Consider the following 23,970-nt stretch of genomic DNA (forward strand, 5'->3'; position numbering starts at 1 on the left):
ACATTCATGATGCGCATAGTATGCTACTGGTTATGTTAAGATCACCCTACACTGCTTATGCCATGATCATTGTTTCAATTTCTTGGATTAAAATATGCCGATTAATGACTATATTTCCAACATCTTTTTCATATTTTTTTTACCAAAGATTGTTTTTTCTTAATCTTCTCCATTATTATACTCCTATTTGTCTCTGTTTTTTGCACTGATAACTGGAGCAAATCTGGGCCGAGCAATTAGTAGTATATGCAGTCAAATGAACGGGGAAAAATGAGAAGTACATGAAAGGAACTGATTTTGTGACTCACCATTTGAATGAGGAAGGGAGAAAAGTATCAAATCTGGAGCTTGATGCATGAACAGTTGTATATATGATGAGGAAAATGGAACTTTGCATGCCACAACTGTAGCCTCCTATAACAAAACTTTTATTGTTTACTCGTTTTTTTTCCTCTGCTTTCGTAATGAGGATCTGGGCGTATACTTCGAATCATATTTCATTACGCACATAATTGACTATTTCTGACTGCAGCTTGTCTTATTGTTGAAAAGGAAAGGATGATTAGTTGTAGGATAGTACATGAGCTATGATGTTTTAACTCTACTTTTTTCAGCGCAATATGGTAACCAGCTTAATCAAACCCATCTAATGATTTAGTTTTTAAGTAAGAATATTTGTTTGAGAGATAGTATAGAATGGTAAAATGGCACTTGAACTTTAAACTGAGATTTTTGGGAATGAGAGTTCTATACATTATCAAATATGGCACAATTCATCCTTGAAACGATGTGACATAATATAACAGTTCATGTCCTGAGCAGAGCAAGCTAGTCTGGATGGAAAATACATAACAGAGCAAGCATGGTATCATTTTTATTATTTTTTTGTCAAAGAGAACTTGAATACTCTCTAATTCAACATTGTTTTCTTAACCTTTTTCATATTTATACTCCTGTTTGTCTCTCGTTTTTTTGCATTGAGAATGGAGAACTCTGGGATCAGTAGATGTAGTCAAATAAATGGGGAAAAAAGAGAAGTACATGAAAGGAACTGATTTTGTGTGACTCACCAAGAAGCGTGTGAGAAATGGGAAAAAGCACACAAATCATGCATGAACTTCTAGTTGTATACTTGTATATGAAGGGTAAAATGGAGCAGTTAAAAGTAGCACCACATAAATATCATCTGCTATCACCAAACTGTGTTCTTTGCATCTTCCTCCTCGCTTTTCATGATGATAAACCAGACTAAATTAGCTATTAGTATACTTTTACTTGGTGATAAAGAGATTGGAGAAAAACTAATAAAATAAAGTTATCATGCAAAATCCTAAAATTATTTTAGAGAAAAAATTGCACACCAGCATTCTTCCACGCCGGTTGAATTCAATGCATGTACTTCTATGCATAGATAGAATCTGCATTATGCGAAGTAGACCAACAATCGCTGCCCAAAAGACTTGGTAAGTTAAGACATAACTAACCATGTTCATACATGTTTAAATCACATTGCATTTATCACATGTGAATTTAATTCACAACAAAATCAATTATATTTATTTGTTGCAGATGTACATAAGTGTGAGCCCAATTGGTCGATCTATCTACACTCGAACATGTCAATGGCAAGACAATAGAAGTGTGACAGGAGTAGGTCGCCTCCACCTCGTATGTGATGACCAACTTTAGGCTGCAACTGCTCACCTCTCGCCACCAACCAGCATGGTACCAAGCGTCCCAAATGGAATTCACCATGTCTGCCACTTCTACACGCTACATGCTACAACTGCAAGATCTATACTCCATATATGCGAGAGCTATAGTTTATGGAAGTTAGACTTTAGGAAATGTATATGTGATTCTTTTAGATAGGTAGGACATGTATATGTATGAACATTACGCATATATTTGTTCTTTCTATGGACTAAAAGAAACAAGGCTAAATATCTATCACAACATATGTATTTGTAGGTACTAATTAAAGATTGATTCTCCACAGCAAAATAATGAGATGCGTTTACCCTGTCAAGCGAATTAATAGCTAGCTAGTATTTGGTCTGATAAATCCTAATTATATAATTTTAGAAAAAGAGAAAATAAATTTAGCATTCATACATTACTATATTACAATTACATCTCCAAACTACAAAACAGTCCCTTGCCATTTACAAACACCCCCCTAAACTTCACACAAATCCTCACAGCTATGCCAAGCCCTAACTACATCACCTAGCTCCATTCTCAGCTGCTCCCATCCGAACCCCTGCACCTCGCCGCCGTTGCCGTCGACGTCGACGGTGACCTCCAGCCTTAGATCGACGAGCAACAGCGGTGACTGCCTAGAGACTTAGTAAGTTAAACTAAGTTACTGAGATTAACAAATTAAGTACATTTCGTACATGTTTGAATCACATTATCTATCTTTTCTTTCTAATTAAGTTTGATACGAAGTGAAATTAATTATATTTGTGAATCACCTGAGGTCGTTATTTATTTGTGGCTATGGTATGTTTCCACTGTCCTATTTGTCCCCTAGTTCAGGTAGAATTCACCATGTTCTAACTCTGGGTGGATTTGCAATATAAGTGCAACCGATCTAGATGGTACAAGTGCACAAGATTATTATCAGCATAACAAATCAACAACGCATACACGCATGGAGCTAAAGATTATGGACATACAGGTTGCATTGAGTACGTACAGAAGTCTGGAGACGTATCTTTTTTTTTATTTTCCATTTCTCAAAAATTAATTGGTGCTTGCCTTAACACCTTATTATTAGATTTGTAGGACTGATCTAACACCATATGCCATTACGCATATAATTGACTATTTCTGACTGCAGCTTGTCTTATTGTTGAAAAGGAAAGGAGGGTTAGTTGTAGGATAGTAGATAATCAGCTATGATGTTTTAACTATACTTTTTTTTTAATGTTAAAAAAAAAACTATACTTTTTTTCAGCGCAATATGGGAACCAGCTTGATCAAACCCATCTAATGATTTTGTTTTAAGTAGGAATATTTTTATTATAATCTCTTCTTGATTGAGAGAGATTATAGAATATAAAGGCATCCATGTGGCACCCTGAACTTTAAAGTGAGCTTTTTTGGAATGAGAGTTGCTACACAATATCAAATGTGACATAGTATAACAGTTCATGTCCTGAGCAGAGCAAGATAATCTGGATGATAAATACAGAACAGAGCAAGCATGGTATCTTTTTTTTCTTAATTTTTTGTCAAAGAGAACTTGAATAAACTCTAGTTCAACATTGTTTTCTTAACCTTTTCCATATTTATACTCCTGTTTGTCTCTCGTTTTTTGCATTGAGAATGGAGCAACTCTGGCGGCAGTATATGCAGTCAAACAAATTAATGGGAAAAAAAAGAGAAGTACATGAAAGGAACTGATTTTGTGTGACTTACCAAGAAGCGCGTGAGAAAAGGGAAAAGCATCACAAATCATGCATGAACTTTTAGTTGTATACTTGTATATAAAGTGTAAAATGGAGCCGTTAAAAGTAGCACCACATAAATGTCATCTGCTATCACCAAACTGTGTCCTTCGCATCTTGCTCCTCAATTTTCATGATGATGAACTAGACTAAATTAGCTGTTAGCGTGATTTGGTAATGAGAAATTGGAGGAAAACTAATTAAATAAAGTTGTCATGCAAAATCATAAAATTATTTTAGAGAGAAAATTTCACACAAGTAGTAATCTATACTGGTTAAGTCAAATGCATATACGTCCATGTTAAGTCAAATGCATATACGTCCATGCATTGATGAATTTACATTCTCGCTAACTGCCCAGAGATTTAGTTAAGACAGAACTAACCACATTCATACATGTTTAAATCATATTAATTTTATATCCCGTGAGCTAATTTAGGTATAAGAAGTAAATCATATTACTTCTATATGCCGTGAGCTAATTTATGTATAAGAATCAAAATCAATTATATTTATTTGTTTGTTACATAGACCAAGTTAGAGATGTTAATAAGTGTGTGTCCCAATAGCAAAGATAATCGATTCCACGTTACGGGGCTAGGTCGCCTCTACCTCGGACATGATGTCAACTTCTGGATATAGTTCTTTGCCTCTGTTGCCCTCATCGCCGCCAGCGTGCTAACTAAATGAAATCATCGCCGCCAGCGTGCTAGCTAGGGGTCCAAATGAAATTCACCATGTTTGTAGCTTCTCCAGGCTACATACTGCAAGCCCAAGGTTACATGTTAGGAAATTTAGACCATGGAAAATGCATTTATAATTTTTTAGATCTTTAGGACATGCATATGTACGAGCATTATATGCATTAGGAAGAAGGGGTAATTGTCTACACATGTATTTTAGATTTGTAGGTGATTGTAAAGATTATTCTCCCCAAAAGAAAATATTGTGTTTAATCTGCAAACTAAGGGAGTTAAGGTAGCGAAAATAATGAGTTGTGTTTGCGCTGCAAACTAAGAGAGTTGTAGCTAGCTAGCACAGTAGCACAGTACATAGTACCTTCTCATAAATCCTAATAATTATATATCTCTACTATTATAAAAATTGAAGATGTTTTGCCGGTATTTTAGTACGTCATCCGCATTTGTGTTGGTTTTTAAGTTCATTCGCTTTTGGAAATACATATCCGTGTTTGAGTTGGATTGTAAATTCGTTTGCTTTTAAAAATACAAAAGGGGTCATATAAGGAATCTCTTTAATAAAACTCGCATGCTAAATTGAGATGGAAGTCGGACTTCTAAATGCAGCTAATAATTTTCTAAAAAATATCTAAGCGAATTCCCACAGTGAATTTCATTATAGCTAAACCGCACAAATATAATAAGATTAAAATAGCATTCACCACCCGTTGCAACGCACGGTCATTTTTTTAGTAATTATATAATTTAAAAGAAAAATGTTGAGAATAAATCTAGCATTCATACATTGCTATATTATACAATTACATCTCCAAACTACAAAAGAGTCCCTTGCCATTTACAAACACCCCCCTAAATTTCACACAAATCCTCACAACTATGCCAAGCCCTAACTACATCACCTAGCTCCATTCTCAGCTGCTCCCACCCAAACCCCTTCACCTCGCCGTCGCCGCCGTCGACGTCGCCGGCGGCGACCTCCAGCCTCAGCTCGACGAGCAACAGCGGCGGCGCCACCTCCGACATCTCCACCGACATCGCGGCGATCCCCGACGACAGCCGCCCCCCCGCCAGCGGCAAGCACTCCACCCCTTTCTTCCCCACCACCACCACGTACCCGAGCTTCCCGCCGGCGAGGCCGAGCTGCTCCAGCGTCTTCTCCGGCGACGCCGTCGTCGTGAACCGCTTCTCCCTTAGGCTCTTGTCGTGTTCGCCGAACAGCCCGGACAGGTCGAGCCCGGGAGACATGGAGATGATGTCGAACGCGTTCAGCGGCGGCGGCGGCGCCGCCTGGAACGCCACGGCGCGCTCTGGCTCGCCGTTGAGGAGGCCGTCGAGCTGGGAGTCGACGCTGAGCGAGCGCTTGAACCACGGGTGGTGCGCCGCCAGCGACTCGACGGCGACGCGGGTGTCCGGGTTCGGGTCGAGCAGGCGGCTCACCAGGCGGCGCGCCGGCTGGGACACCCACCGCGGGAGCTCGTACTCGCGGCGGTGCGCCTTCCGGCACATGTCGGCGATGTTGGAGTCGTCGAAGGGGAGGTGGCCGGCGAGGAGGACGAAGAGGATGACGCCGCACGACCACGCGTCGGCCTTGGCGCCGTCGTAGGCCCTGCGGCGGAGCACCTCGGGCGCCGCGTACGCCGGCGTGCCGCACGCGGTGTGGAGGCGGCCGTCGTCGCGGAGCGTGTCCGGGAGCGCGGCGAGGCCGAAGTCGGAGACCTTGAGGTTGCCGTCGCCGTCGAGGAGGACGTTCTGCGGCTTCACGTCACGGTGCGCCACGCCGCGCGCGTGGCAGTAGGACAGCGCGTCGACGAGCTGGACGAACACCCGGCGCGCCGCGCTCTCGGGCAGGCGCCGCCGCGGCAGCGCCGCCAGCCTCGACAGGAGGTCGCCGCCGGTGGCGAGCTCCATGACGAGGTAGATCCTGGCGCGCGTGGCGAGCACCTCGTGGAGGCGCAGCACGTGCGGGTGGCGCAGCCGCCGCATCGCCGCCACCTCCCGGAGCACGCGCGGCGCCATGCCCGCCGTGCCCATCACCTCCGCCTTGTCGATCACCTTCACCGCCACCGCCTCGCCGCCGGCCACCGCGCGCGCCAGGTACACCTTGGCGAACGTCCCTCGCCCAAGCATCCGCCCAAGCTCATACTTGCCGAGAAGCGGCTCGCCGCCGCCGCCGCCGCTCTTCTTCTTCCTCGCGTCCATGGCAGCCATGGCCATGGACACCAACCACAAACACCTTCAAGATTTGGTGTCTTAGGTTTAGTTTGTTGAATGATGAGTTGTGTGTGTGTGTATGTGTGTGTTGGGTTTATATGATGGAGGTGAGTTGGCTGTCTTAATTAGTTTGGTTAGTTAATTAACCATCTTAGTTGGGTTAGTTAACCATGGTTAGTGTCATCTTAATTATAATTGGTATAAAGGACACATTGCAACCAATAGAGTGATGCAACATTGGAGTAGTTTCTGGGTGGAGTGATCATGTGTAGGGGGTTTATGTGTACCAAAGGGTGTCGTCTAACCATCTGATATCGATAAATTATTATATTTTATAACATATATTATTTCACGCAATTTGTTCTTAATTAGGCGTTTTCTCGAACATAAACCTTAATTTACTATACATACGGAAAAGGAAAATATGTGTATGATTCAACTGTATCATACTCCCTCCGTATTTTAATGTATGACGCCGTTGACTTTTCGACTAACGTTTGACCATTTGTTTTATTTAAAATTTTTGTGCAAATATAAAAATATTGATGTCATGTTTAAACAACATTTGATGACGAATCAAGTCATAATAAAATAAATGATAATTACATAAATTTTTTTGAATAAGACGAATGGTCAAACGTTGGATAAAAAGTCAACAGCGTCATACATTAAAATATGGAGTTAGTACTATTTGTGGTTGTTTTGAGGTGTGGGGTTGATGTGTCCATTCTGGTGGTGGCATTATGTTGCAAATTGGCCATTGATATTTGCAAGCTGGTGGGCCATGCTTGAGCTGCAGCTGCTACCATAGTGTTGACAATGGCCCTCCATGGGCCAATATATATGTATGTTGGCAGATGGAATCTGTCACCAAGATGCCTTTGCCTGAACCTCAAGACAACAGGAAAAAATATCACCAGGTTTAATTTCCTCTAAGTGGCCACCAACCCACTTTATTATAATCTAAGGAATTGTTTGGAATACAGTGATCATTCTGCAGGAATTAAATAGAAAAAAAAATCAGTAGTGCAAGGTCCCTATTTTGTGGTCAATTCTTTGGGCACGTAAGTTTTCAGTTCCATAGATCAAACTGCATATGTTTGTATCTGCTATGTTTGGCTCAATCTGATTCAATCAGCTTGATTATTTCATATATGAAGGTTCCTGAGTAATGACCAAATATCACTGTTGAAGGAAAAGGGAAAACTGAAGAAGAAAGCTGAGAACAGTAGAGGTAAGAGTGTGAAAACAACTGACACATATCATTGTTGAACTCTGATCTTTTTTCTCGAACGCGCAAGTTGAACTCTGATCTAGTATTAGACTTAATGAGCAACTAATCAATCACTTCTCTCCATTTAGCTATCCTATTTCCTATCAGTATATGTCTCACTTGGACAGTGATACAACATTCTCTGATAGTAGATCGCAGGTTAAATTGTTCCTAGAAATGAATATTCAGTTTTTCTTTCTAATTCTTGGATGCATGTGAATTGTGGTTCAGAGTTTCAGACAGCACAACTTTAAGGGATTTGTTGGAATAGCAAAATAGCGTCCCAAAGATTTGCAGTCAGTGTCAGGTTGGTCGTTTTCTAGTATTAATTATAGCATATTTCTGTTTTCTTGCAAAAATTTATTAAGGATTTGTTGCTACCTCGTATGTAGTTTTGTGCAACTTCCTCTCATTGGCAACCATTTTTCAGATAAACTCTCATTGGAACATATATACCAGTTTGGTTGCTTCAGAGCAACTAGTACTTTATGTTGATTTCTTTCATTGAGGAAGAATTAACAATGTTTCAAGCAAAAGCTTTTGGAAAAGAAGAAGACTTCCATTAAATTGTAAAATAAAAGGTGGCATATCCTCATTCTTTGATTAATCTCTAAATGTGCAACAATAAAGATGCTAGGGCAAAAGCATCGTCTTGGCTTTAATCTTTACATTTGGCTAAAGATCACCACTAATCATCGTCTAAAGAAAGATCTCTTCTGATATCAGTATACATTGCAAAGCAAGACAAACCCATATTTAAAGCAAATAAGCAATACAAGATGATCTTCTCCACAAGCACTCAGATTTTCTTTTTCCAACTAATGGCAAATGATTTGTCCTTGCTCACTAACTAATATTCTGAGAGCTAGACCTGCATGCTCTGAATCCCAAGGATAAGAACAGAGTATTAAATTGAGCACATGATCGATTGAATGCATTTGTCACATGGCATTTCTAAATGCATACTCCGTCCATCCTAAAGAAAACGAGAAGGATATGTCCAGATTCGTAATCAGAAATTGGTTTTTTTCTAGGATGAATGGAGTACCAATGAATTATAAAACATGGACTAGAACACATTTCTTGTCTTCAATCTTACCATGCTGAATTGATGCTACAGTTGGGCCTACAAATTTAGCAGGATCTGTTGTTTGTTTCAGACATTAAGACCCATGCTTTGGCCAGAGCATTGATCACTGCATTTGTCCATGTTGTTTAATTAACAAGTAGGAGTAGAATAGAAGCTGATTGGTGGCAGAGGTAGATGAGATATTTTCAGAGAAGGCATCAAGAGTGCCTTATGTGAGCAGGCATAAATGTATATTCCCCAGCTTGATTGGTTTGACAGGTAAAATTATTCTGCTGTTGATTGGCTCATATGAACAACTGGGGAAAACATATCACATATATTTTTTGTTATCTTCTCAGTAGAAGTATCCTGACAACCATAGTTGTGACCTTCCAAGTTTGGCCACCTAAGAAAATATTTTTTATTAGGTGATATTTTTGCATGAAGCTTTGAGGGAAAAAAAAGGTTTTTTGTTCTTTTGTCAGAAGTATATAATGGATTTAGGTCCAACCTGGCTATAAACATATGTTCTATTTTTTAGATACATCTAACATTTAGTTTTCAGCCATTCCGAAAGGCCTATTTCTGTTTGAGAGTACTCCATGCCATATTTTGCGAATGTGAACTGATATTTTTTTTATATCACCCAATTTCAAGTGACAAGTGGAAAACAAGCAAGAGAGTGACCCAGAATATGTCTCTTGATCTGTCGTCCATTCACTGAAACTGACACCAAGGATTCATATCACAACTTTTGTAGGAGAGCATGCATCTTCCACTTACAAATTTTTACATAAAATTGCACATTCAGTCTCTAAACTTATTCGCGAGAGGAATTTCTACTAACTAATAAGGTTGGCTGAAAATCTGAGAGATGTTTTCTTATTTGGGTGACTTACTGATGAGCTCTAAGGCCAACCAATATATATTTGGGTATATTTTGTGATCATTTTCAATGTCCATTTATGGTGATTGTCAGTTTCTCTAGATCGCCGTTTCTTGATAAATTGACATACTGGCAGGTCATGGTTTTCAAAGCACAAGTGGATGACAAAAGTAGAAGGCGACTGAAAAGTGAAAACACCAGCACATCTATTGTCCATTTCAAGAAGTTGTCTTACCTTTCAAGCAAAGACCAGCCATGACATATATATCTACCAAAATCAAATTTGGCGAAAATTCACGCATGCCCGTATCGAAAAACTTCGTCGAATACAATTGAATACACTTTGTCCACAACCAAAATAGTTATACTGAAAACCACATTTGCATCAGCCCTTCCACATCGATCATTGATAACATGCTTCCTGAACTTTTCTTCAGTATCTGAAATTCTGAACTCTGAACTTTCTGAACCGAAAAATGTTGGACAAATTAGTCGACAGGAAATTGACGACAGCCAAGCAACCCAGCGATGCGTCAGCTTCCAGGGCGGGGCCGAATGATTGGTGGGCCCCACATGTGCGCTGCTGTCCACACATTCCAGTGGGTGTGGGCCCGGGCGTGACATGCAATGTGGGCCCGAGGAAGGTGCCACGCCAGATTTGGATTCTCGAGGAGCCACAGCCACTAGCTACCGGATCTCTGCCTAACCTGACGAACACACCAAGAACTACTCGAGCATTCGACGAATATGCAGAACAAAATTAAGGTTGCTGCCGATTGTCGTCGTTTTAGGGTTTTGATTATACTCCTGAGTTCTAAAATTGTTGTCCTTTTAGAATTTAAAGTTTATCTAAAATAATTATCTTTATAGAGTACTAATTATCTCACCAATCACTTCCAATTTAAATTTCTCTCAACCGTACTCCCACATCTAACAAAAAAAAATCATATAATGAGGAATCACATAGTTTTTTTCCTGAAATCTTAATCTATGTTAAATAACTTAGAACAATAATTATTTTAAAACGGGTTGAGTATAATGGTTGCAGGTGAAGTGTTCCTGTCGTAATCACTAACTACACTATAACATAGTCGTACTACATATGGATGCATGAGAGCTAGTGGTCCTAATTGGAAGGTGGGGATTAAAATGTGCTAGTTAATTAGTGACTAGTCATATTATAAACATTTGGCGTTTTGCTGATATTTTTGTTAATTAGTTTATTAATTATTTAATTACTAGGGCATTGTTTTTTTGTGTTGCAAACTGAAGTTATATAGCCATTGTTAGTGGTGTGGAAAATGTGCCGCTGAATGGAATTGTTCCAGTCTTTATAAGAAAAAACACACTAACAATTTAGTAGTGTTAAAATTTGCTTTGATTCTGATACTACCAAATTTTAGTAGGGTATAAAAAACCGAAACAGTCGTAGGTTCACTGTGTCTTTGATATAGTGACCTCTCCTTATATATATGCTTTCACTTACACCCTAAATGCATATATATACGAGTCAACTTTAAGAGTTGATTAGCAAAATTAATTAGGCAGTGATCATGCATGCGTGAACTGTAATCTCCGAAGATTACACATGATGATGGCCCTCACAAAATTCCCATCAACGAGTAGGAATGAACGAATGAATGAAGCCATGCATCATCCTGTTGGAGCATAGTATACTTGACTACCACATCAATGTTCATATTTAATTCGGATAATTATATATGTGCACCATATATAGAGATTAAATATATTTCAGTGGGGTCCTTAAGTTTAGAAACCAACGGACGAGAACGATCTAATCATGTACAGGTATATGTTAACTATAATATATAATACTCACCATCAAGGTTAACCCTGGCCCGCCATGATCTAGGTCTGGATCGTGGTTCACTGTCAATGATTTTCTCTCCTTTAATTATTAGCTAATTTGATACCTGATGTCTGATGATATATGTATTAGAGTGAACTGTAATTTGAACCATCTTTTATTACTAATGTTTCACTTTAAACCATCCTTAAAAACTGATCGAATGTCACTTTTTAAAGTTTGGATCGCCTAACTCTCTTTTCTGCGATATTATACCTATCGAGGTGCTCCCCGTCAGTTGTTACAACAACCATGTCTAGCCTTCCTTCTGGCAAAGATATAGCGTGCACGTAGATGAGGAGTTCATCGGTGTGTCAGAGCCGATGTATTTAGGATCATTGATGTTTATAGAAGAAGTCGTTTCGAATGGTTTAAACTGTAATAATGATAAAAAAAATCTGGTCTAAAGCGAAAAGATCGGTTATTTAAAAATGATCCAAAGTGAAACTTAAAAAGAAAAAAGTTGGCTCGTGCTGCAGTTCACTCTATATAGTATTTGGTGGCGAGCATGAGTATTGACTATGAGCAAAAAAAAAACTATATGTATCCTATAAATATAGGTAGAGCTAGCTGGTCAGGAAGATGCTGAGATGATGAAATTGGTTAATCGACAGAATGTAAGTTAACCGATTAATTTTGTCAGGTTTCGTCGTCGGACGTTGGTTATATAGGACTTGCAGGTACATAGAATTATATATATGCTGTTGATTTATAATCTACTGGTTCAGGTTCTCTCAATCTGATGGGATTAGAGCTAGTTGCTGGATAACTACCCTTGTAATACAATCTGCATCTGAAATATTTCTGCGTGGCCAAGTCAAACTCAAACTGCTATATAATTATGTGCAAAATAATCCTAATATATACTCTCTCTCTCTCTCTCCATTTTTAAATATTTAAACTTTTTAAAATATGTTTGACCGTTCATCTTATTCAAAAAATTTAAGTAATTATTAACTATTTTTCTATCATTTGATTCATTGTTAAATATACTTATATGTATACGTATAGTTTTACATATTTTACAAAAGTTTTTGAATAAGACGAACGATCAAATATGTGCTAAAAAGTTAACGATGTCAACTATTTAGAAACGGGGGGTAATATCAGGTCTCGGTGTAGCCAGAGACCCTGTTTAAAGCAAGGACCGTCCCGTAGATATTTTAGGCCCTGAGCTGTGCGGAATTCTAACGATCGAATTTTAAAGATAAAAATGAAATTAGTACAATTTGGAGGAGTCCAGTATATAATTCATAGCAACACAAAATGGAGCGAAACTTAGCAATGTATTGTGCATTGATCAATATTCAATAATTCATTAAAACACTAAGGTATTACTTCCTCCGTTTCACAATGTAAGTCATTCTAGCATTTCCCACATTCATATTGATGGTAATGAATCTATATAATATATATATCTAGATTCATTACCATCAATATGAATGTGGGAAATGCTAGAATGACTTACAGTGTGAAACGGAAGGAGTAAAAGATAGGGACAATGTTAGGGCACGACGACAGGCAGCCGATCGAGCACAAAGTACGGTAACCGTCAAGAGTGGTCGAGCATCATCGATCAAGAAAACAAAACTATACTCCCTAGACAAAGCCTCCTAAGGTACACTTAGAGCTTTGTTCGACCAAATAACATCCAAATCTTTTTACATACGGATGTTCTTTTAGTCCGCCTACAATTAAATAGACGGTCCGTAAAATTCGTTTTTGTACGTAGTTGGGTGGGCTAGCATGTACCAATTGTACTATAGACATTGACCCCTGAGGCCCTGAAGCGATCATAGGATTATTTTCCTATTATATGCATAATATGAAAAAAAATAAAACATATGCTCCTAGATAGAAGATATATAATGCTGTAAATCATTTCCATTATTAAAAGGTAAAAAAAGGATAATTGTGGAAGAGCCTTTGCTGGCGGTGGCTAGAAGGGGCTTGGCCTCCCCCGTGTCTTGAAATTTTGCGCTGATTTTACTGCAGATTTAGCAAATTTTGTTTAAAGAAATTAACACTCTCAGCACGACAGCAAGGTCTCCAGCAAATAAATTGTGTTTGGTGGCTCCGATCCGCCACCTTTGGTTTTCTGAGTGCATGTCTGCATATATATCAGGTGGAAACCAGTAGAGCTCACTAAAACTAGGATGTGGGCCTGCATAAGCCCATTCAAAACACAAGCTGCACCTGATGGGGAATAAGTCAACTTTGACTCTCCTAAATATAGCTCTAATCATATTTGTATCACTCAACCGCAATACCGGATATCTCCAACCCCAACTATCGAAATCGGTGCAACTTGACTTTCTCGTTGATTTTAAAAGTGGTTTTTGCTGACATGACACGTTGACTTGGTCCACTATGCTGACGTGGCAGCCTAGTTACAAAAATACAAGTGACACATGTAAGTGAATAAGAAATAGTTTTAAAAAAATAACTGTAGGACCCACTGGTCAGCCTCCTTCTTCCTTCTCTACCTTTTCCCCTCAACAACTCCATGCCCAGTGTGTTGCTCATGTCGACAGGGCTGACCCGGATTGCTGCCTTCCTCCCTGTTGACGTGCGGGAGAGCTATATTTTGAGGGACACAAAATGGACTTATGCCATCTGATGGAGACGGAGAGAGGCAGAGAGCTCTCTCCACAGGCCCATTCAGCACCGTATCAGATGGAAGGCCCATAATCCTCTGCAGCTCAGTTCAGCCCACTAGAGGACTTCTGCTCGAGTTCTAGTCTTTCATGGATGGGGAAGGTCCACTTTAGTTCTTTCAATTAAGGGTCGAGAGGAAAGAAAAAAAAATGGATGGATGACATTATGTAGACGTACGATGCTATTTTTCATATGTAACGTCCTACTATTTTTATCTACATGTAAACACCATGTAGACGTCACGTCAGATGAAGACAAGTCAACATATCACGTGGGTGCCATATCAATCGACACCACCTTAAACAACTAAACCATCTTGGGACTTATACTGGTTTTTAAAGATGTGGGTTGCGTTATATTCAGTTTTGAGATACTGAGGGATACGATCTAAACTTTGACCTATATTTGAGGGATCTAAAGTAAACTTTTTCCTTCATGGTTTTTTGGCTGTCTCAGGCCCAGAAACAAAAATGGCCCAGCTACCACCTGAGTTTGGAATTCCCGTGAGTTTTGAGGTACTGTAGCAGGCAGGCTCGCTCTTTGTTCGTTTGGACTTTAGAGGAAGCGGCGAAGTCAACGCGACGGGTTGACTTGGTCGGATAGATTTCCTGATTTTTTTTAAAAAAAAAGAAAGTAAAATACGGTGAGGCGCGCGCATGGTTGACGTGTCACCGTCGGATCGGCCGTACAATCGATCGATGGGTAAAGTAAAAATTGGAACACTAGCGAATTAAATTTACTGAAAGTCAACGGTTGCAACAATTGGGCCACACGATGTAGGAGCCGAGCCGTACGGCTTGGTTCAGGAATAGATGATACTCCATTTCAGGTTATAAAACGTTTTTGACTTTAATCAAAATTAAACTATTATAAATTTCATTAATTTTGTAGAAAATAGTAGTAATATTTTTAACCCAAGATAAATATATTACAAAAATTTATTTGTTTTGAGTTAAAAATATTACTACTTTTTTCTATAGAATTAGTTAAATTTAAAGTAGTTTGACTTTAACCAAAGTCAAAACGTGTTATAACCTGAAACGGAGGGACGTTGGTGGGCTGGTGGCTACTTGTAATTAAGCTGGCGGTCAATAGTAAGCAAATACTAGTAACATCGCAATATCTTATTTTTAAAATGTATGACGCTGTTAACTTCTCAGATAATGTCTTATCATTCGTTTTATTCGAAAGTTTAGTATACATATGTAAAAGTATAAGTTAAAATTACGTTGAAATGAATTTATGGCTACATCGTATACAAATATAGAAGTATTTAATCTGTGTCTGAAATGATTTTCTGGCTACATTATGAAAAGAGAAGATTAAGAAAATACGCAAAACGTAAGACATTAGCATATAATTAATTGAGTATTAACTATTTTAAATTTTAAAAATAGATTAATATGATTTTTTAAGCAACTTTCCTATAGATTTTTTTTTCGCAAAAAGCACACCGTTTAGTAGTTTGGGAAGCGTGCGCGTGAGAAACGAGGTGTTTTCTCTCTCAATCTCCCGGAAACGATATCTCAAGGTGGACTCTTTGGATAAAAAACCTAGTTACAGTCTTACAGATGGCTGCAACAGCTATGATGATATCCTAAATGTGATCTTTTTTTTTTAGTTGTTGCATTCTCGATGGTTGTATTTTCGTTGGATCGGTTTTGATGGATATGGTGATGGTAAGATATTGGTGAAAGACTCTTTGCAGCTAAGTCATCCTCTGATATTATCTTCTGCTTTGGTTCATCAGTCATCGACGGTGATGTGTGCACAATTCGGTTGACACTATAATCAGTTAATCAGTCACACATTTCGAATATTTTGTTTTTGGTTTGAGAATGACAATGACTGCATATCCAACTTGTAAGCTATTGTGAAAAAAAAAGAAGTGATCATAATCACACTAATAACCATAAAGATGGGCGAATCCAACATGGGTGTTAGAGGGATTCAACTTCGAGCCCTCCCTACCCCGTTGGATCCTCATGAAGAGGAGAGGGAAGGGGGAAGAAAAGCAGGGAGACTGAAGGAGAAAATAGAATATCGGTATTATAAGCATGTTTTATTTCTAATCAAACCGAGATTTTATAATTTGCAAACATTCATTCTACCCGGCCCTTTTTTTAAAGATAACCTTATAGCTAACCTATTATACATGTTAGCTTTAACATTGACTTATAGTCAGAAGTGGATCTTACTATTAAACTTGCTCAGCTAGCTATTGTAAGCAACATCTCTTAGAGCAAGTATAATAGAGGGATGTAAGAAGGCTGAATGCTAAGGTGGATGAGAGAGGAGAGGAGAGAGATGAGAAATGAGCTGTAAGCTTACAGTCGGTTCAAATCTATGAAACCGATAGGTGGACCGTATATTATAGTGAAGAGCTAACCACCATATGAGTAAGCTGAGAGATATGCCATAAAGATCTATGTAGTCAATAACTGTCTGTTTTATTAGTCTTGCTCTTAGTTCTATCTCTTGTTGACACGTACATTTTTACAGTCATCAGCCGACTATACTATTAAACTTGTTCATTAGTACCCGTCCGCAAAAAAAAACAAATCCTAGCTACGAACCTGGATATATGCGTGTCTAGGTTCGTAGCTAGAATTTGTTTTTTTTGGATGGAGTAGTATGTTATACTTTTGGATAAAAGTGGTACGCTTTTCAAATTTCTAAACAGTGTGTTTCGTGCGAAAACTTTCTATATAAAAGTTATTATAAAATATAAGATTAATCTATTTTTTAAGTTCATAATAATTAAAACACAATTAATCACACGTTATTACCACCTTATTTTACGTGAAACACTTAGGGTGGGTTCGGCACCCTATTTTTCCAACCCCTCTCCATCATTTTCCGCGTGCACGTTTTTCAAACTGCTAAACGGTGTGTATTTTACAAAATGTTTCTATACAAAAGTTGCTTAAAAATCAAATTAATCCATTTTTGAAAAAAATGGCTAATACTTAATTAGTCACGCGCAGGGTTTAACTTACCGCCGGTAACCGCGCGGTTACCGCGGTTACCGGGCTTACCGCAGGGGTACGGTAATATAAATACCGCGGTAACCTCCTTAAATACAAATAAATTTAAAAAATAATTTGAATTTTTGATAAATTTTGCACGGTTTTGTACGGTTTTTCACGGTTACCGCGGTTACCGCGCGGTAACCGTGCTTACCGCCGGGGCGCGGTAACCCCGGCCCCGGCGGTAAGGTAAACCCTGGTCACGCGCTAATGGACCGTTCTGTTTTGCGTGATTAGTGTTCTGAATGGCAACAGCGAACACCGAACAAACTCTTAATCTCTATCTTCATCTCCATTTTCATTTTCATGAGATTCAAATACCACCTAACCTAGCTGAAAGGATGGGCGGGCGTGTGGGAGCAGTCGCAGAGGTCAAAGTGACCAGGAAAACCCAAATTAAGGAACATTGGTGTACATACATGCAGTGTCCACGGAACGGGTCTACGAGGGCGGCCACAAATTAATAAATTTGTCCAATCCTTGCACGGATCGATGCACCACTGCACCGCACTGATCGATCATCATCGGTTGAGCCGCGGGGGCAGTGGACTATGGACCTCTTCTTCTTTTTATTCTTTGTTTTCATGGCTTAGAAGACGTAGCTTAATCATATATATTAATATATAAAATTCATCTCACTTAATGTAGTTAATAATACTATTTTTTTTCTTATCTCATTAAGCCATATCATTACAATTATCACTAGCCCTGGATGATCGATCTATGGTCTAAATTATCTCTCATTTTTCTTCTCTTGTGAAGTCATATCACTTTATTTTTTTTGATGGTTAATCTATATTATCTCCATTATTTTCCTTCTCTATTTGAACCACATCACCTTATACTTTCTTTCCAATGATCAATCTATTTACTATTTAAATTGTTATAAACCACATAATTTTAATTGTCTACAGTTTTATTTCAATAACCGATCAAATACAAAAATTATACTAAGTATGTAAGGTTACGTCGTCTAGATATCTTACATGTTAATTATACTATCATCACATAAAACCCCATGGCAACGCGTGGGATTTCATCTAGTTAACCAATACTACCTCCATCCCAGAAAGATCGTGGTTTTGTATCGTTTATCGCCAATGTTTGACCGTCCATCTTATTTTAAAAAAATTATGATTAGTATTTCTGTTGTTATTAGATGATAAAACATAAATAATACTTTATGTGTGACTATTTTCTTAAAAAAATTTCTTTAAAAAATTTTCAAATAAGATAAACGGGGATACGGAAACTTACAACTGTACTAGGACGAAGGATGAAGGTAGTAAGACACTATCATGTTTAGAGGAGGTTTAAGTATTGTGTTGTCCAGCTGTGCCGATTGGCATTATGAACCGTCTAACACTGTACTCCCTCGGTCCAATAAAAAACCAACCTAGTATCAGACGTGATACTCCCTCTATTTTTAAATATTTGACGCCGTTGACTTTTTAAAATATGTTTGACCGTTCGTCCTATTCAAAAAATTTAATTAATTATTAATTCTTTTCCTATCATTTGATTCATTGTTAAATATACTTACATTTATACTTATAGTTTTACATATTTCATAAAAGTTTTTGAATAAGACGAACAGTCAAATATATGCTAAAAAGTCAATGGTGTCAAATATTTAGAAACGGAGGGAGTATATTATAGTACTACGAATCTAGACATAGTACTATAATATATCATATCTGGTACTAGATTTTTTTTTATGAGACGGATGGAGTATGATTCAAGAGGGTGCATCGGCAAAAATTGCTTTTGTATATATAGTGCCTTTTCATTATGTGCTAATAATTTTATATATTTGGCATGTAATTTTTTTTTCTGCGCGCCTATCACTGTCCTCGGTGCGTGCGTTTGCTGTTCTAATTTCTTTCCCCACTGAAGATTGACGACGACACCGGTCTCTCGATCGATCAAAACTTTTACTTTTGACACGGTAAATACACCGGTCGTCGTTCTTCCAACACGCGTGTCCTCCAATCCACGGCGTTTGTTCTTCACATCAGTCTCGATCGGTTCATTCATTTTCATTACTAATTCCTCGATCTGTTCCCATGTCAACGATCGATTCATTCGAGCGCGAGACCGATCGAGAAAACCCGGACCGTCCGATCGATCGGGTCACTACTAGACTGGATTTTGTTCCATGGCGTTTTTATGTCGTTTGGACGACGTCGTCAAAACCAAATCTTGACCGTCTAGCTGCTGCGACCAAATCGCCTACTCTCTATGCATAAGTACTCAATGCGTTCCATTAAAAAACCAAATTACCTACTCTCTGCTTAATGGGGGATTGTCTGCAGTACTGCATCATACTGTTGATACAGTAGCAATGACCGACGTGTGAACCGGACCCACATGTCAGCTTCTGCTACTGCATCAGCAGTATTGTAGAGGATTTGCATCCCTCTCTGCTACAACCAAACTATGTTGGTTTTCTACTCTCTGCTGTGACCGAACTATGTTGGTTTTTTATAAGATGGAGGGAGTACGTAGTAGCAGCAGTCATTCTATTTTCAAAATGATCTATCTTGATCGCCACTAGTTAGGCTGAGTTCGTTGCTTGGTGTTGGAAACTCGTCCCTTCGCGCACATAAAACTGAAGAACTCACTAGTGCATGATTAAGTATTAGCTAATTCTTTTTAAAAGAATAAATATGATTTTTAAAGCAACTTTTGTATATATTTTTTTTGAAAAAACATATTGTTTAGTAGTTTGAAAAGCGCGCACGTGAAAAATGAAGGAGTCGAGTGAAAAACTTTAACAAAAGAACTTAGCCTTATTACTAGTAATATGCTCTATCCGTTCTATAATATAATCATTATTAAATTCAGGTTGAATAGAAACACTATTATGCTCCTCATGATAATTCAGGCAAGTTGCAATCTCTGAATTGGATCTAGCTGATCAGTCCAAACAGCAATTCATTCATGATTTCATCCATTCATTGAACTAGAATTTTACTGTTGAGCTACGTGCTCCCAATCCATATTAATTCATTCGTTCAGTCAAGCCGCATATATGAACCTACGTGTGTACTGTGGCAGAAATTCTAGTCCAAACACTCGCACGAATTTAACGAAATTCTGCTGCTGCCAATCTCTGAATCATTCTACAACCGACACCTCTGAAAGTCTGAACTCTGTTCAAACCTCAAATCACGCACACGTACACACTAGTGTACCGAAGTATATCCATCAATTTCCAGGGAAAAAAAACAGAGGAAATGTCAGATGTATTATATGAACAAGTGAAAAGAAAAACAAAGGAATAAAATTCCTGTATGCATGATGAGTCCCTGTTTGGCTCTAACAAAACAACTGCAGGCCAGTAGGTTTGCAAAGAAATTAAAGGGCACTGAACCTGCAATACAACAGCTAGTAACCAGGAGAGAAAATTACGTATATATATACCCTCAAAATTAAATCAATCACTTTTTAAGTATTAATTATTATAAATTAAAAAGGAATTTATTTTATTTTAAAAAATCTTACACACACAGTTGTGCTATACATTTGTCGACAAATTTTTCCTTAAAAATTTGGGAGATGTAAATATAGTGTGATCGTAATAATTACATCGTAATTTGCATGTAACTACAGTACAACTTGAATGTAACTTTTAAAAATCTTGTGATAACATGCTATTTTCATGAAGCGGAGGTCACGAGACCAAATCCCCTCACTTACGTGTGTGTTGTGACTTTTTCCTTCCCATAAAGCAAATCTAATGATTTTAAAATTACACGAAAGTTACATATCATGATATCAATTAGGAGTACGCATCTCATTTAGCAGTTAGGAAGCATATCCATATAATACAAGAGAGAACAGCTAACCCAAAACTCTAAAAAAAACTCAGGCTAATTAACACAAACAAATTAAAAACATTGTGTGAAGGAGCAGAGCAGAGCAGAGAAGGCTAGAGTGTGGCGTAGAGGATGATGAATTTTGATGATGCGATGAATTTTGTAAGCATATGCAGATACAGTGGAGAGAAGAAACCAAGTGAGATTAATTGAGATCGATGAGGTGTGCCTCCTCCTTGAGATGCGACCACACCAGCTGTTCACAGCCTGTGGAACGCGTCGATCAGCAGACCAAATCGTGTATTTTATCATGCTGCCTCGTGTGCCACAATATTATTGTTAACGTAACTGCTCTATTATATTAGTATACTATTAGTTAATTAACCATGGATGACACTCTGCTAGATTATGTTTATTTCTTCAGTGTCTCAAGAAAAAGATTGTGTACTACGTATGTGTATGTTTCAAACTTACAAGTAGGAAGTTTTGAATTGGTTGGGGTTGGGCAAAGTTGTTGTCTTAGCTCTGTGTTTGTAGATATTAGCTAATTGCTCTCATGTCACTGAAAAATCGCAAGTTGGATTTTTTGTTAAAAAAATAGTAACCGTGGCAGCGGTGGAATGAAAGGAAATAAAAGCAATTAACTATTTCTTTTCCTTCATGGCAGGTCGCTAGTTGCCCTCAAACATCGATGAAAATAACTTAGTGGATTTTAGCATTAGTGGTTTCCAAAAGGAAAAAAAGATTATATATGAGTAGTACAAAATCACATTTGCTAAAATATAATACCCTTTTTTAATAATGGGTAGATCAGCCTTTGCTTCCGCAAAAGTTACAACCAATTATTACAGCGATTATAGCAACTAAGAACCGACAATATCAAATCAGAAACAACAACATATAAAAAAGAAATTCATGGATGAAATATAATACCATTTGTGCTAAAATAACCGTCTTTCTTGGTTATAAACTGTGAACTTGAGCAATGGTTTGAGAGTAAATCATCCGTAATTCTATTGGTCAGAGAAGTAGACCACAGTCGATTTAATTTGGAACAGTTCAGTCAAACATCTACCAAAAAATCTTTTAACTAGACAAAAGCGTTAAGCGTATCACACAATATTAGTTAAATAAACTTCCTTTATTAAAACCATCCTAATCCCTGGCATTTGACACAGCCAAACAGTAGTTTGATACTGATACGATTCACACATCAATTTTCCAATTTTGCGCTGCTCTTTCCTCACATATTGATCACATTTGCCACTTTTTGAAAAATGGAATTAATCAACGTAAAATTCCAATTAATTAACTAAGCTTCCTTTAATAATTAATTCCCTCCTAAACCCTAGCATTAATTTGACACAGCCAAACAGTTCATACTAATTCGATTCACACACCAATTTTTCAAAAAAAAAAATCTTAGCTCTTTCCACACATCATATTTATTTGTCTCTTTTTTGAAAATGGAACTGATCAACCTAAATTGTAATTAATTAACTGATTAATTAAACTGCATGAATTTTGCACTTTTGACCTAGCTAGCTAGCAGCCTAGCTAGGAAATCAAATCAAACCAACAAATAAAACTAGTTGATGGCGATGGAATCATGCAAGGAGATATTGAATTTGAACCCCCTGATGAAAAAGTCAATGCCATCAGCTTCTTCCTCTTCTTCAATTCCTCCACTCGTTTTCAGATCATTTTCCATGGCGCCATGGCGCCTATATAAGCACCCACCCCCCTCTCTCCCCCTAACCCTAAAAACATACACCATCCATTTTTCCAAGCTTCATTCCAAGCCACTACACTAGCACACACTACATACAATCTTCTTCTTCTTCTTCTTCTTGAGTTCTTGGAGGTCGAGGGGTGGGTCATCAATGGCGGAGGTGGAGGTGAGGGTGAGGCAGGAGCAGGTGGCGGAGTTCAGGGAGACGTTCGCGTTCTTCGACAAGGACGGGGACGGGTGCATCACGCTGGAGGAGCTGGACACGGTGGTGCGGTCGCTGGGGCAGACGCCGACGAGGGAGGAGCTCGCCGAGATGATCCGCGACGTCGACGTCGACGGCAACGGCACCATCGAGTTCGCCGAGTTCCTCGCCCTCATGGCCCGCAAGGCCTCGCGCGGCGGCGAGAACGGCGGAGGAGGAGACGACTCCGGCGACGCCGCCGACGAGGAGCTCCGGGAGGCGTTCAAGGTGTTCGACAAGGACCAGGACGGGCTCATCTCCGCCGCCGAGCTCCGCCACGTGATGATCAGCCTCGGCGAGAAGCTCACCGACGAGGAGGTGGAGCAGATGATCCGGGAGGCCGACCTCGACGGCGACGGCCAGGTCAACTTCGACGAGTTCGTCAGGATGATGATGCTCTCCGACCAATAATTAATCTCCTCTCTACTATATATCCAAAATCAATATATCTCTCTCCATTTCATTTTGTTTTTTTTCGATCTCTTCTTTCTTTCTTTCTTCCCAATTTGATTAGTTACCTAACTAATTAAGGTAGCTAGCTATAGCTACTGTCATTTAATTTGGCCTTGGTTAATTAGTTCCTTGATTAATGTATTTGTTTGTATGACCAAATCATACATACATGTATGTCCATTAATTTTTGCATGCAAATGGAAGTATATACATATATCTCCAAATATATGTCAATAATTTTTTTGTTGCAAGAGAGAAATTAAGAAGCAATCTTTTATCTCTCTTTTTGTTTCTTTTGGAAAATGAAAAAGAAAATGAGAGAGGAAGGAAATTAAATTGAAGCAGGGGTAGGTCAACTTGAGCTAGCTAGCACTAGCTGTCCCTGACCATTAATTTTCCATTTTTTAAAAGTCTTTTAGTGTACTTTTTTTTTGTTGGTGTTGACAAGAAACAATTTGGCAATTAATGCCTGAATCTTTCTAGAGTATTTGACCTGGCTATTTTGTTTTGTTTTGCTTTTGTTCATGTCCTCTTTTTTGGACAGTGACTTTGGCCGTGTTGGCTAGTAGTAGCT

General features: G+C 38.6%; 2 protein-coding genes across 2 annotated transcripts; one reads left to right on the top strand and one right to left on the bottom strand.

Annotated features, from left to right (window-relative positions):
• Positions 1–4,914: 4,914 nt before the first annotated feature.
• LOC4352728 (CBL-interacting protein kinase 4) lies at positions 4,915–6,617 on the bottom strand. Its single transcript, XM_015763216.3, has one exon. The coding sequence runs from the start codon at positions 6,368–6,370 to the stop codon at positions 5,006–5,008; it is 1,365 nt and encodes a 454-aa protein (XP_015618702.1). The 5' UTR covers positions 6,371–6,617; the 3' UTR covers positions 4,915–5,005.
• A 16,144-nt stretch (positions 6,618–22,761) lies between these two features.
• Positions 22,762–23,647, top strand: LOC4352729 (calmodulin-like protein 5). Its single transcript, NM_001423615.1, has one exon. It carries the CDS (start codon positions 22,854–22,856, stop codon positions 23,352–23,354), a length of 501 nt encoding a protein of 166 aa, NP_001410544.1. The 5' UTR covers positions 22,762–22,853; the 3' UTR covers positions 23,355–23,647.
• Positions 23,648–23,970: the final 323 nt, after the last annotated feature.

This window comes from Oryza sativa, chromosome 12 (assembly GCF_034140825.1).
Source record: "Oryza sativa Japonica Group chromosome 12, ASM3414082v1".
Lineage (NCBI taxonomy): Eukaryota > Viridiplantae > Streptophyta > Magnoliopsida > Poales > Poaceae > Oryza > Oryza sativa.

Coding starts and splice junctions, on each gene's coding strand:
- LOC4352729 (NM_001423615.1), top strand. CDS start 22,854: ATGGCGGAGGTGGAGGTGAGGGTGAGGCAGGAGCAGGTGGCGGAGTTC.
- LOC4352728 (XM_015763216.3), bottom strand. CDS start 6,370: ATGGCCATGGCTGCCATGGACGCGAGGAAGAAGAAGAGCGGCGGCGGC.